Source organism: Camellia sinensis, chromosome 15 (genome assembly GCF_055761805.1).
Source record: "Camellia sinensis isolate YWXY chromosome 15, ASM5576180v1, whole genome shotgun sequence".
NCBI classification, from domain to species: domain Eukaryota; kingdom Viridiplantae; phylum Streptophyta; class Magnoliopsida; order Ericales; family Theaceae; genus Camellia; species Camellia sinensis.
Window position 1 is genome coordinate 134436409 of NC_138975.1, and position 16092 is coordinate 134452500.

Here is a 16092-nt window from a genome sequence, read left to right on the forward strand (position 1 = left end):
AAAAGTATAAAAAAAAAAAAAATACAACTCCAAGACCAAAACATCACATCATTAATAACGGGACCCACTGCCACCTAATTAGTGGGAGCACTAATATAAAATTTGTGATTCAGTTTGGAGTTATATCACTTTAAAAATAAAAAGACTACTAACATGACTTGTATTTTTAAAATTGTTATTGGCACATTATTTTGGATATACAAAAGTATACAATTTTTTTTTTTATTATATATAAATCACTTCTCAAATACAGAAGAAAAATAAATCAATTACTCAACAATTATATACATATTTAGGACCTGTTTGTTTTCCATAATAGAGCTTCGAACTGGATTGTTAGTCCGATTATCAGCACCAATCTTACGTTTGTTTTCAAAATGAAGGTCTGGATTGAGAGTTCGTTAGGATTACGAAGGACCTTAGACGAGCGGACTAGTAGTCTGAGCAAGGAGAAGGTATTCAGAAATAGTCAATTCAAATTAGAGTGTAACTGATTGTCCGAACAGACGTCTGATTGGTCGTCTGGTCAGGTGTAATTTTTTTTTACATGTGCAGCCGCACATTTTGAACATTAAATATATATATATATATATATAAATCATGATTTTTATTTATTTTATATAAAAATAATTTAACAATTTTTAAACTAACAATTATCATAAAAATAAATACAATTTTATTTAATTTTTTCACTAATTATTTTCACTTACAATCCTTTCTGTTCAATCTCTCAAAACACACGGCACTATGCGTTATGGTCCTCAAATCTAAATCATAGTCTGAAACAATCCTGCTACAGACCCCCACTGGGGGTCGACCCCCAGTGACGTGGCGAAACGTCATTTGCCAGTTTTTTTTTTTTTTTTTTTTTTTTTCCTTTCTGACCAATCACCCACAGCCACGTGGGCTGGGGGTCGCCCCGTACTGGGGTGCCCCGCATTTTCCTAGTCTGAAATCTATGACTGACAGAGATACATGGTTTGTTTTTTTTCAAAAACACATTTAAGAATTGTTTGGAATGATTTAAATAAGTACATTTTTTAATTTTTTATGAAATATGGACTGTATATGGATTGGGTTTGAAGAGATGTGATAGAATAGTGACTTTTTGACTTTTTAACTTTTTTAGGTCATAACAAACAAGGCCTTAAGTTTCATTTGGATGTGAATTGAGTTTTTGAATTTTTGACTATTAATATGGAGTTAAAATAGCCTTGTTTGGGATGATTTTTTAATTTTTTTTAATTTTTGTAAGAAAAAAAATAAAATGATTATAATTTGAATATGATGACTTTTAACTTAGGACTAAAAAATTTATTTTATTTTTTTATAATTATTTTAGTCGCAACCCATCCCAACCCACATGCCAAACCAATACTTAAGTGTGGTGAGAAACATACACATGGATATTAATTGAATTAATGTGTCGTTTGGAAATAAATTATTTTAATAATTTTTTAAACTAAAATATGAGTTAAAAAAATTAATATGTTTGTGATGATTTTTTAATTTTTTAAGAAAAGATATACAAAAAGTAGAGAAAAAATAAAATCTTTGATTTTTTTTTATATAAATTATTGATTTTTTAATTTTTTTAATAATTTTTTTACTTTTAAACTAAAAAATAATATTACCGAATGAGACCTAAGTTGACATTAGTCCAGCCAGGCCGTAATTGTGTGGCACTGTCTTTGTATGTGTATGTATGAGCCATATGAGAAACAAACATGAGTTGTAATATGAGTCCATAAAGCCACTGGTTAATTAATGCTCATTCTTTTACACAATTATATTTCTTTACATATATTTTCTTGTTATATTTAAAAACAAAATTAAAATTTTCATTTGTTCTATCTCTAGTCTCATAATTTCAAGCATATTCTCATCTTTAATCTTGTTTCTTTTCTCTACACTCATAATTTTTCAAATTCTAACCCCACAACTAGTCTACCAACTCCTCCACTCCTTTGACTACTACTTTAGATTATTTTGAAAAATTAGTTAAAAAGTTATTTTTTGATTTTTTTTAATCTTTTTTAAAAAAACATATAAAAAGTAGATAGATAATATGACCAAAAAAAAATCAAAAAATTAACTTTTAATCAACTTGCCAAAACAGGCCTTATCTCTCAACCTCTCCTCCAACCTCACCAACTCTCACACCACTTGCAATTAGGAGTGTGCATAATACCGCCGAAACTGCCAAAACCGTCAAAACCGCACCGAACCGCACCGCCAAGGCAAATTCGTTGTTATTTGACAATCGAACCGTTGATTTTTGGTAAGAAAAATGGTAAATTCTAGTGACACTTTTATAAATCCGCCGGTTTCTATTTTTCTTCCAAACCGCACCGACCCGCACCACTATTAAATCATGTTTTATAAGATTCTAAAAATCTTTTTTACTTAAGTTTGCTTGTTGTTCTGTACCTTAGAATATAGTATTACATTACTGCTCGAGGGGAATTCAAGATGTCAGTAATCCAAAATAAAGTTGAATTCCAATTCACTTTTCAATCTTTTTTTTTCTGGCCATGTTGCAAACTTTCATTAGCTCACTTTTCAATCTAAATACTTTTCAACAGTAAACATTTTTAATATATTGTAAATCCTGAATGATATTAATTTTATGTATTGTATTTGATCATTGTACCTTTCACAGATGCTTGTAATGAACTAATGACATAGTTGTTGATATTATTATGTTGTTGTTACACTTGCTGCATCAGAAGAAAGTTTTGCAAGATGCTTAACATCACGGTATCTCTTGTCTTTTTTTCTCTTTGATTTAAGTTTTGTAATTAGAATTATATTTTTTATAAATCGCAAATCCGCTCGAATCACCAAGGCAAATCCGCCATTATTTATCAACCAAACCGCCGGTTTTTGATAAGAAAAATGACAAATTCTAGTGACACTTTTATCAATTCGCCACCCGCCATACGATTTCTATTTTTCTCTCAAACCGCACTGACCCGCACCGCGCACACCCCTACTTGCAATGCCCTGCCTTCCTTGTCTCTCTTTCCTTAACGAAAATATATAAATAATTTAGATTGAAAATAAATTAAAAAAATTAAATTTAAATTGACAAAATTAAAAATTTATTTTATTACATGACTCAAACTTTGAATTTATTTTTACTTATAATTTCCCCCTTAATTTGCTTCTGTTTATCTTTAGAAAAAAATACTCAAATCCTCTATTCTCAAGAATTTTTATGGATTTCTATTTCAAACCGTTTACAACAACTCGATTATTAACATGTCAAGATGTTAGAATTTCAAAACACAATTGAACGAATGTAGGCAGCCAAAAAAAAATTAATTAATTAATAAAAAAAATTAAGAACAGAATATCGCATGCTGTAAAAAGCCAACATTAGGTGAAGATTTGCACAATTTCAGCTCAACCTTCCCCTCCTCCCTCCCCCCTCTCCTCTCTCTCTCTCTCTCTCTCTCTCTCTCTCTCTCTCTCTAGGCTTTACCATGCTAAGAACTTGTTTGGATGTTAGTTAATTTTTTTAACTTTTTAACTATTTTAATCTGGGACTAAAAAGTCTCATTTAAAATATGTTTTTTGTCTTTTTTTAATTTTTGTGAGAAAAAAAATGAAATAATTATGAGTTGAATATAATATTTTATCATATTTGACTAAAATAATCTATTTTGACCCATTTTGAAAACTTAAATTAAAAGATAAAAATTAACTTTTAACCCATTTTAAATCTCATTACCTTTCACACAAAACAATAAAAAAATTTAAAAACTTAAACTTAACTTTTAATTATCTTTTCAAAACATTCTTTTAAAAAGAGTAATACTAGAGACTCCAAATATTCTATCAAAAATTTTACCAAATGACTCATATAGGTATGGGACTCACACAATGTGGGTCCCGTCTCACACCCATGTGAGACATTTAGTAAAACTTTTAGTAGAATTTTTGGGACCTCTAACATTTTTGTTTTAAAAATACTCTTCCAAACAAGCTCTAACATTTATTATTCCTATGAACTTCAAATTCTTCTGAACCATTGACAAGAACAAACTCTCTCTCTCTCTCTCTCTCTCTCTCTCTCTAACTTTTGTCACCCAAAATTCAAACACCTCTGTAGCTCTAGCTCCCCTTCTTTTTGACTGGTTCTCAAAACCCATCTTCTCATTTTCCACCATAACAATCTCTCACCATTCAATTCCCTGAATCTCCATGGCGATCGATATGTGCTCTGAGACTCCGAGTCTCGGCACAAGCCCTAGAATCTCATTCTCTCACGATCTTCACGTCTCAGATCATGAAATTCCAACCGAGAATTCCCCAAGCCGATCGGACTCATCACTTCTAGATTCCAATTCCGACTTCAATTTCTTCGTCGGAGATCACATTCAAACCACCGAGCAATCATCTGCCGACGAGCTCTTCTCCGGCGGCTTAATTCGGCCTATGCAATTCGTCGTTACGAATTCGCAACAAATTCCGATTTCCAAACCGAAATCTGTCGCGATTGCGAATGCGAATGCGAATGCAAATCTTCTTCCACCTCTTCCCACGCCGATGACGAACCCTGAAACCGAATCGAAGACTCAATCGAAGACGTTTTGGAAGGTGAAGAGGAGTAGTAGTCTTCGATGCGATAACAGTAACAAGAAGAGCTCGTTTTGGTCATTGCCACAGCTCTTGCGAAGCAATTCGACTGGTTCTGTGCCGAATTCAAAATCAACATCTCATAATCATCATCAGAAACAGAATTCACAGAAACAACACAAAAATTTCGCATCGAAATCGTCATCTTCATCGTCATCGTCGTCGTTGCAGAAGCCGCCATTGAAGAAGAACTATGGAGGAGGTTATGGAAATGGTGGTGGTGGAGTTCGGATTAGCCCAGTGTTGAATGTGCCTCCTCCATATATTTCTAGAGGAACCACTAATCTGTTTGGATTGGGCTCTTTGTTTCGCAATGGAAAGGATCCTAAGAAGAACAAGAAATCATCGTTTACTTAGGGTTTTGCAATTGGTAGGGTTGTGGCTTTCATTTCAATCTAAAGTCTATAGTGTTCTTTTGAGTAAGTTCAAGTTCTATGAGGATCTTTTTTTTTTTTTTGAGATTTGTTGTGACTAATATTTCGAGTACATGCAGTCTCATGTCCTATACATCCCGAGTGACTATAGGGTACATATATTAGTATAGTTTTCGATAGGGTTTAAGTCTTTCATGAAATTCGAATTTATGTTTTCTTATACTATTGTTATGATTAACTAAATACCATCTAATTGTTTGAATTATGTAAAAGAAAATGATATTATGTTTTGTAATATTCTTATCATGATTCAAATTGACACTTAAATAATTGTTTTGAATTATGTAAATGATATTCTTGCAAATTTATCGATCAGAATAATAGGGTTATAATTAAATAATCTTAATGAGCTTTTTGGTTTACACTGATCAAATCATAATTTGTCGTATTAATTTACATTGATTTTTTATATAATTTATATATTTATTTATTTTTTATATATCACTATTCTTATGTAAAATAGGAGAGAGAGAGAGAGAGAGAGAGAGAGAGATTAATTGGATACTAAAAGATAATGAATGAGAGAAAGGATAAGTGAGAAGGGGAGTCTTGGGATGTTCATGTTAATGGCCTTGGGGACATAACAACAGGTACCCTTCTTTCATGGCTGTCCTCAATTATTTTTTCCACCTCTTTCTTCTATCTCTATGATATGAGTTGGTTTTGTTTATTTTAAGATTGCCCCTTTTGGACTTTGATATGTAAAATAATATTGATTTGGTTGATTCTTTCTCTATAATAGATACTCTATCCAAAATTCCTTTTTGTTTGTTCTTGTGTGGTTAAGACAAAGGGGTTGCTTCCAAATGGTGTGTGGGTTTGCAGGGAAAAATATTCCAATAATGCAATCGTTACTTTTCTTGATATTTTTTTGCTGCTAGATTTACAAATTCAAGTAATCTAGTGTTGGAGTACCATTTCATTAGGTCCCCTACTTTTTCTTTCTTCTTTTTCCCCATGCATACTTTTCTCCTTGCCAAAGAAGCACAACTTCAACTTGCATCTACAAAATCATTAAGGTTGTACTTGAATTATAAATTTGGATAAGATTTAGAAAGAAAAATAATAGATGAAATATAAATAAAATATAGATATATTTCACTCATTTTTATTTTTTTTTAATATTTTGTTTTGAGAGTCAAAGTGCAATTTCTACCTTCAAAATAAGTTTAAAAAATTGATTATTTGAAATTAAAAAAATTCATTTTTCAAGTTACACTAAACAAGTTTTCTATCTATTTTTAATTATATGATTGGACTTTCAAATTTTTATATATATCTAGATTTTTATTAAAATGTGGGTTAGAAAGAACTGCATTGCCAAATACGTGGGACATGAGATAAGAATTTTGGAAATTGTATTGTACTATCTTTACGTTACACTGACGTAGGCATCGATCGGTCACTCTTTATTTTAACATAAAAATTAAAAAATTATTAAATATAATAAAAAAAGCTAAAGGTAATATTTTAATTTTCAACAATGATTCATCTCACTAATTTATGAGCACTAATTGATCACTAATGAGATAAAAATTAAAAAAAAAAAAAAAAAACACGCACACACACAAGAGCAAAGCATCCCATCATATAGGACTTACACCACTTTAGAGCTATTAGTGCTCCTCTTTTTAGTGGTCTCACTTAGGGCTGGGCAACAAACCCACCCGTCCGCACAAACCGCCCGACCCTACCCTACCCGCAGTGCTTTGGGCGGTTTCGATGTAGGTAGGCGGGCGGGTGCGGGTCAAGAAATTGGCAAAAGGTCGGGTTCGGGTCGAACCCGACCCACCCGCAACCCGCATCTTTTTTTTTTTTTTTTTTTTTAAAAAAATAACTAGTTATTATTATTATTTTTTGCATTTTGGATGGATGGAGATAACTAGTTATTATTTTTATTTTTACATTTTGGATGAAAGTAAAATTTATTATATGGGCACTTATATACATTATCATGATCTAATGATATTTAAATTAGTGTTACTAGTTTAACTTTTATTTATACATATAAAAAAAAAAATCATTATATTCCATTAGTCGAGTAGACACAGTTAAATATGATATTTTGAATTGTCATTCTATTATCACATTATTGCATATTAAAAGCTAAACAGTGAAGATTAATCCACTATTAAAATTAGTGTTACTAGTTTGACTTTTAAGGGTTTGTTTTTGCATATTTAAATTAGCGTTACTAGTTTGACTTTTAAGGGTTTGTTTTTGCAAGCTAAGGAGGAAGATTAATTACTATCCTCAAGCATGGTTCCATATCATCTTATCTAACATGTGGACTATTTATTATGATCATGAATTGTATATCTTGTAATTTAATTTATAACTCTTCTAAAAAAAAAAAAAAAGTGTTTAGAAAGTAACAAAAAATGTCAAATTTGCTTAAGTTAAAAAAAAAAAAAAAAAAAAAAAACACTAAACCGCAAACCGAACCGCACCCGCCCGCACAAACCGCGAACCGCATCGCGGGCGGTTGCGGGTCCATTTTTCCCCAATCGCATAAGTGCGGGTCGGGTCAGTTTTGACCCGCACCCGGCCAAAACCGACCCGCGAGCAGCCCTAGTCTCACTCATTTTTCTTTAATTTTTAAAGGGCAAATTACAAACACCCCCCTCGAGGTATGGCGAAAATACAAATTCCCCCCTGAGGTTTGAGAAATTACAAATTGCCCCCTGGAGGTCAAATTTGCATAACAAATTAGGGGGGAATCTGTATGAAAATAAAAACCTCAGGGGGTAATTTGTTATGGAAATATAAAACTCAGGGGGCGGGATGTAATTTCTCAAACCTCAGGGGGGAATCTGTATTTTCACCAAACCTCGAGGGGGGTGTTTGTAATTTGCCCATTTTTTAAAATATGATTTAGATCAAAAAATTAAAAAAAATTGTTTCCTTAAAAAACTTTTAAAGTGCAATTCAAAATTTAGGTTCTATTTAGTAGAGCTCTCTAAACTTTATTCTACTATTACATTTGAGTGTAGTATTTATTTATGGTTTTTAAAAATTAATTCAACATTTACTTTTGAAAACACTATCAAATGCGGAAAAAATTAGGCTAATCGGTCGTTCGGCTGGTTAACCAGAACAGTGTATTTTTATTTTTATTTTTTTTTACAAATGCCACTTGTTATTTTTTATATTTTAAATTAAAAAAAAAATCTGAATTTTTTAAATTTTTTTTATGAGTTTTGAATAGAATTTTGAGTTGTGTATATGGTTATGAGTTGTAAGTTTTTGTATCAAACATCATATGTCACATCAAAAATTTCCCACTCAATTCAAAACTCTTTCCAGAACTCATTAACCAAACAAATTTTTCAAACTCAAATTATAATTCCAAAACTCATAAATTCAAAATACAACTCTACTCTCAAATTATATTTAGAAAATTCTACCAAACGCAACTTTAATTTTTTCTCTCATCTCTTCTTCTTTTTCTTTATTATTAATAAATCAATCAATCATTTTTTTTTTTCTTTCATCTATCTCTCTTACTCTTTTATATTTTACACATCAATCAATCAAATTTTTTCTCACACTTATCTATTCAACTTAAAACATAAATAAATGAATTGCAAATCATCCTAAAATTATTTTTAAAACTCATAACCAAACAAATTTATAGGCACCGTTTGGGAAGTGAGTTTATGGGCTTTTTTGGCTATTTTAGCCACAAAAGACAAAATAGGCTATTTTAGTCACAACAAACAAAACATCACATCCAACCCATAATCATTACACTCTTCTCTCACAAAAAAAATTAAAAAAGCCAAAAAGCCAAAAAGCCCTTCCCAAACCAAGCTTTTTAGCTCAGGCTAAAATAGCCAAAAAAGCCAAAAAGCCAACACACTTCTCAAATGGAGGCTAACTTTTAAAACTCTTTTCAACAATTTATCTTTCAAAATACAAGTCAAAACTCATTTCAAAAAGTAAACCAAACGAATAGTTTTTTCTTTCTTTTTCCATTCACTCTACTTTTTTTACATTTTTTTATAAAAATCTTATCTCAAATATATTTTAATTTTTTTCATTTCATATTTTAATAAATAAATAAAAATTAAAACATCACTAAAAAAAATGTCTATTCCTAAACAAGGTCTGACTAGGGACATTTCATATTTTAATAAATAAATAAAAATTAAAACATCACTAAAAAAAATGTCTATTCCTAAACAAGGTCTGACTAGGGACATTTCAAACTAACATAGGCCCCGTTTGTTTGGGCGCCATCACAGTCCGAAGTGGATTGTGATGAATGAACAGTGCATGTAGTTCATGTTTGTTTTGTTTGAGGCATCCGGATTGGTAGTCCATTCGGACTACGATGAGCCTTGGGCGAGTGGATTAATAGACCAAGCGAATAGGTGATATTATTAAACGACAATGCTACGTAGCTCAAATTTTGTGGCTCAAAAGTGACTCAAATGGCCAAAACGACGTCGTTTTGAGTACATAACAACATAAAAATGGCCAAAACGACGTCGTTTTGGCCATTTGAGTCACTTTTGAGCCACAAAATTTGAGTTACGAGACATTTTTCATTATAAAAATAGTCCATCGATTGAGTTACCATACGTCCGTTGGGACATCCAGTCAACTTGTCGGTCAACCGATCAACAGAATTATTTTTTATTTTTATTTTTATTTACTTGTTGGACATTTTTTTTAACATTAATGTTTTAATGTTTTTGTAATTTTTGTTAAGTAAAAATTATAATTTTATTTGTTTTATTATTTTATATAAAAATAATTTAACAATCTTCTCACTAACAAAACAAACACAATTTTATTAATCCCCTCACTATGAAAACAAATACAATTTTACTAATTCTCTCACTATCAATCCCTTTTATTCTACCTTTAAAAACAAACGGGGCCACATAGATGACAAGAATGAACCTATGACCTTAGTGATAAGTTTTGGTCACAATATGGGTGTGTTTGATTGGACAGACTGGATAAGGGGGGATTATAATCTATCGAACTTGAGTCCTGGGACTATGAATCCTCCGAACTATTTGGTTGGATTGGATATGTATCCGGGGTTTATTTTTTCATAGGATTAGATGTCTGGAAATGACTATTTTTAGTGAATTCAACGTTTGGTTGGACGGACTGAATAGAATAAATGAACAAAAGACTAATTTACCCTTTTTCAATTGTTTATTAAGTAATAGCAATATTAAACATATCTTTAATATTTTAATTATTTTTAGCTAAATTAAATAAAATTTTATTTTATTTTATTTTTTATACAATTAAATAAATTTATTTTTAAAAAATAAAATAAATAAAATATCAATAAAAATATATGTTATTTTTTTAATTAAAATTTTAAATAAATTTGTTTTTAAAAATAATAATAATTAAACAATGAAATTAAATAAAATATAAACAAAATTTTAAAATAAAACATCAATAAAATATCTATAAAAAATTATTTTAAAAAAATTAAATAAATAAAACATTAATAAAAAGTTAAATAAAATTATTTTATTTTTAAATTGAGACATTTAAATTTTATTGAATTTTATTAAATATAATACATAATTAAATAATAGAGGGTCATTTTACCACCTAATCTTAATAGTGGATAGTCCCCCAAGAATTGTCCCATACCCCTAGGATACAATAGTCCCCCATATAGGGGATAAGGAGTCCGGCAGACTAAAAAAAAAATAAACAGCGGATAAGGAGCTATCAATAGATTACAATCCAAATAGTGGATTGTCCCCCCTAATCCGATGAATCAAACACGCCCTATGGGTACACATACTAATGCTAACATAGTAAAAATTCAAATAAATTTATAAAAAAATCTAGAATATATATATATATATATATATTAAGGGTAAATTATCTACGCATCCTTTGAAGTTTAGCTAAATTATAAATTCTCTCTTGAAATTTTAGAAATTATATCCCGTCCATTGAAATTTATATTCGCATAACAATTTAACCCCTATCGTTAACTAAACATTAAGAATGGTTAGCCGACATCACCAAACCATAAATTGATGGACGATATTTGTCACGACCCAAACCCGGCCCTATGGGTTTAGCACCGTAACCGACCAGTAATCCGAGATTACCGAAGGCCTGCAGAACAGTAGTATAGTAAAACAGAGTACAGGGCCTGGCGGAAGCCAAAACAGTAAATAAATAATGTCCATTGAGCTGTGACAGTCTGTATGCCAAGAAGATTTTTCATGCATTTACATATACAAACAGCACAGTCTATACAAAATTTACAGTCGCACAGTACAGGGACCAAATCCCTTGATAACAGTACAGTTAGTAGCTGACAGTCTATACAGTAAACCAAACAGTACGGAGACAGACGGGGGAAAAACAAGACACCCCAAAGCCATAGCATGGCAACTCGGAACCTCGCAGTGAGGCACAAAGGCTGGCTTGACAAAACTGGAGTCTAACCCACGCTCCTAGCTCCGATCTGGTGGTTGAGCACCTACATATATATATAAACAGTGAGCTAAAGCCCAATGACTAACATAATGTGTAAGGAAGTTAAAAATGAAATGTCCTTACAGTAATGAAATCAGTTCATTAAACAATACTTCAGTCTTTCAGTCAGAATAGTTATTCAATCATATGTGGTGCATCCATTAGCATAACAGTAAACAGTAGGTCTTAAAGACCGAACAGTAATGATGGCCATCAATCAGTAAACAATAGTGGTTCCACGAGGGAACCGACAGAGATCTCTGTAACAGTAACAGTCAGTAACAGTAGTTGCTAAGGATGCCACAATACAGTTCAGAATAGAGGACATACATTCATTCAATTAACAGTAACAGTTCAGAAAGCAGTACAGTTCAATTGTTCAGAAGATAATCATTTTGAACATATCGTTACACAGTTGTTACTCACAGAGTTTGGGCTACAGTATGCTAGAGCGCGTCTCCCCAGTCGCCAACCCTACGCAGTTAACAGATTAAACACACACTAAGCTACACAGTTGGGAGATAACATAATTTAACCCCTAATGCCTCGGTGTGTTCTACATCTATCCTCAACAAGATGCCTTAAACTAGGCCTAAGAATGCCTAGAATGGGATGAGGATGCAAAGATGTACATTTAAAAGCATTTTCAGAAAAACAGAGTCCCGCTCAAGCGCAGGTTTACCCGCTCGAGCGGTCATGCAACAAAGGTACACGCTCGAGCGTCAACTTTCCCGCTCAAGCGTACTGTAAAAGTACTGGATGGGTGAAATCTCTGCTCGACGCCCGCTCGAGCTTGAGACATGACTCCGCTCGAGCGCCCAATCCTCCGCTCGAGCGGACTGTAAAACAGTGCAGAGATACTGGATGCTCAAATTCCACGCTCGAGCGGCACTTCCCCTCGCTCGAGCGGAAGTGCAGAATCTGGAAATTCCAGATTGCAGCTCCAAGCTCCAACTCACATTCAAATGCATCAAAACCAATCCTCTTGGGCCCATTTTCTGGAAAACATTTATAAACACATAGAGTATCATAGTTCAAAGCTCAATTTTGAGAAATCAAGGCCCAAGGGTGCTTAATTCAAACTCAATTTCAAACTAATTTCATGAACAATATGAACACGCAAACATGCATGAATTCAAATCATTTGTAAGTTCCAATTTGATGCTCTAAGGAGCCAATTAATCCAAAAACAAGTTGAAAAATGGACCATTACAAAATTATGAACATGCATGCACCATTTTACCATGAATTCAACTCAAAACTCATTAATTCAAACATGCATGCATGAAATGAGCTTCAATTCACCATGTGAGAACTAAAACATGACTTAGCTCTACAATTTAACATGGACCATGCAAGAATTAGTTCAAACACAAGAATGAGAAGATGAAATCCTTACCTAGGTTCCTTGAATGCAAGTCTAGAGGTCCAATTTAGCAATCTACACTTCAATTACCAAGCAATTCTTCAAGTTTCCGAGCAATTCAAGGTGAAAAACCAATTTCTCTCCCTCTCTACTCTCTAGGTCGGCAAGGCCCAAGAAAGGGCTGAGGAAATGTTTGTTTCAAGTGTATACAAGGCTCACATGTTATATTGAGTGGGCCACTAAGGGTGGCAAAACGGTAAATAAATCAAACTATGTAATTGATCAATACTTAATCTAATTTAATCATACCTAACAGTTTTCAGATAATTATACCATAAAATCACATTAATTATGAGGATCCTAAAACATCAATCAATTCCCGGTTCGGCCGCCGACAATGCCTTCAATTAGCAGTTTAAACGTAACACACGAATAGATCAAATAATCAATCAAACAGATAGATGCACAATTAAACAGATAGACTTAGTCAATTAATTCCAGTCAGTTAGTTCAGTACTTTAATCAGTCCAATTATCAGTCATAATCAATTCAGTTTAACGGTAATCGATGGTTATCCGTAATCAATCAGTCATTAATCGGTAAACAGTATAAGGGTTGTTACAATATTGTTCCTGCTGAAACCTCTTTGATAAATCAACAAAATTTACAAAAGAATTACGTTAGATGGAAAAAAAAAATTTAGTTGTGTTTGGATAGATTTTCAAACTATAATTCTACCCCCATATTCTAATGTCATGTTCAGATATATCTTTAAATTATATTTCCACAACAAAAAGAAAACTCTGTGTCAGGCGAAATTTTTTTTTTTTTTTTTTGAAATTTGGCTTAATTGGTCGTCCGGCCGGTCAACCGAAACATGGCATTTTTTTTATTAATATTTTTAATAAAATAATATTTTCGAAATTTTTTAAAAAAAATTTATGAGCTTTTAATAGATTTTTGACTTGTGTGTTTGGTTATGAGTTGTAAGTTTTTGCATTAAATATCATATGTCACATTAAAAATTTCTCACTCAATTCAAAACTCTTTTCAAAACTTACTCACCAAACAAATTTTCCACACTCAAATCATAATTTCAAAACTCACAAACTCAAAATACAACTCTATTTTCAAATCATATTTAGAAAACTCTACCAAACGTTATTTTAGAACCATATTTGATTTGTTGTTTAGAAAAAAAAATTCAGGATTTAAAAAAATAAAAATAAAAACTAATTTGATAAAAACAAATATGAAAAAATATATTTAATTTGTTAAAATTATTTCTAACCAATCAAAAGATAAAATTATATAAAAATAATAATAATTTTTTATTTTTTATTTCTTAATCAAATTAATTTTTAATTTTTTTAAACAAAATTAAAAATAAATTTCTAAAAATCAAACCAAACATATTCTAAGAATTTTTTGACAATTCATTTCTTATATTTTTATCTTATTTAATTATTTGTTAATTTTATGATATTTTCACTATCTAACACTACAATATATAAGAGTTTTAGAGATCAATTTTTTTGATCTTTAAAAGTGAAAATTTTGTTACAAAAGACATTTAGGAATTAATTTTTATCATTACGAGGATAGTTGCTAAAAGGTTACCCTGAAAAGTCAAAAATAAGGCTTTTAGCGATAAAAAATTTTTTGGTCTCAAAATGATTTATTTTTTTAGACAAAAAATTTGATACCAAAAAGATAATAATTAATCACTAATGTTTAATTTTCGTTGCTAAAAATATAATAATGACACTTTTCACAATAAAAATATTTGGCCCCCTAAAAATAATTTTGTCTTTAAATTTTGGCATCTAAAACCTTAATTTTTTGTAATGTGATAAGTGTCTTTCCATTTTAATTTTGCATTTCATAACTTATTTAAAAATGATGATTTAGCTAAACCTCAGGTGGAAATATGTAGTTTAGCTAAACCTCGGGAAATATGTAATTTAGTTAAACCTCAAGGGGGTGTAGGTGATTTGCCCTTATTTGTCAAAAGAACATTTTAATCAATTTATGATATCCGTTAATGACGTTAATTGCGATGGGATGAGATATAATTTTTAAAATTTTAGGAAAAAATATGTAATATTCGTTAAATCTCAAGAGAGGCGAAGGTAATTTACTTTTTTTTTTTTTTTTTTTTTTTTTTTTTTTTTTTAAATTGGGTTGCAATGGTTACGTAACCTTGAAGTAGAATGTAATTAAAAAAAATACAGAAAAGAGGTTACCTACTCTTAACAGTCAATGCAAATTTTTTTCATTTTGAATTATTAATTAAATCTCCCAAAATAGGATATCGAACCTAAGACCAATTTGGTTAATAATTGAACAAATAATCAAACACTCCTAGAGTTGTATCCGTTGGTGTAAATTTATGTATCATACACCATTTATCAATGGGCATTAGTGGAATACTTTCATAAGTAGCTGTCATTATTATCAAAGAGTTGCTTCCTTATTTTAACCTAGAATTTAGCTGTTACTTTCAACAGTAACAGTTTGCCATATTGACCTACATATTTGTTTTTATTTCATTGAAGGGTTTGGGTGTATAAGGTGCATTTTATATGCATTTGCATAAATCTTTACAAATATATATAAATTTTAATTTCTTAAATTTTTTATGGGTTAACTTATGTATATTTATAAAAATTTACGCGATTTTGTGAAATAACTTACGTGTATTTGTAAGAACTTACTTAGGGTGGAAGTCAGAAGATCTAATTGTTGCAATTAACAGTTAAAGGATCATGGTGAAATTCAAATGACAATTAGAGGGTGAAATGTATAAATTATTTAAAAAAAACTATAAACAGCCGCATAAAGTGTATGAATCAAGACCGCTAGTTGGCAGTCCATAATTTTGTTAAAGTTTTATTTTCCCCTCCCATGAAATTAAAAGTGATATTTTTCACCAAACACGCCATAGCTGATCATTCTCAACCGAAAATGGTTTCTGGGTTGGGTAGGGTGGGTGAGGATGAGCAGTGAAGTTTAGTTGAGTAAAGGAAATGACAAAAAACTTGGTTGACCAATTTGATGAAAGAGGTAAAACATATCACAGACAGACATCATTGCAAATAACCATAACTGCACATTGATGGAATTGGTCAAGCACCTACCTAGTGAGGTCAATTAGGTAGATTGAAATAT

The 16092-nt window shown here is 31.1% G+C and overlaps 1 protein-coding gene across 1 annotated transcript; it reads left to right on the plus strand.

Moving 5' to 3' along the window:
• Positions 1 to 4017: 4017 nt before the first annotated feature.
• LOC114311812 (uncharacterized) lies at positions 4018 to 5367 on the plus strand. The gene has a single exon (XM_028257985.2). It carries the CDS (start codon positions 4210 to 4212, stop codon positions 4999 to 5001), a length of 792 nt encoding a protein of 263 aa, XP_028113786.2. The 5' UTR covers positions 4018 to 4209; the 3' UTR covers positions 5002 to 5367.
• Positions 5368 to 16092: the final 10725 nt, after the last annotated feature.

Coding starts and splice junctions, on each gene's coding strand:
- LOC114311812 (XM_028257985.2), top strand. CDS start 4,210: ATGGCGATCGATATGTGCTCTGAGACTCCGAGTCTCGGCACAAGCCCT.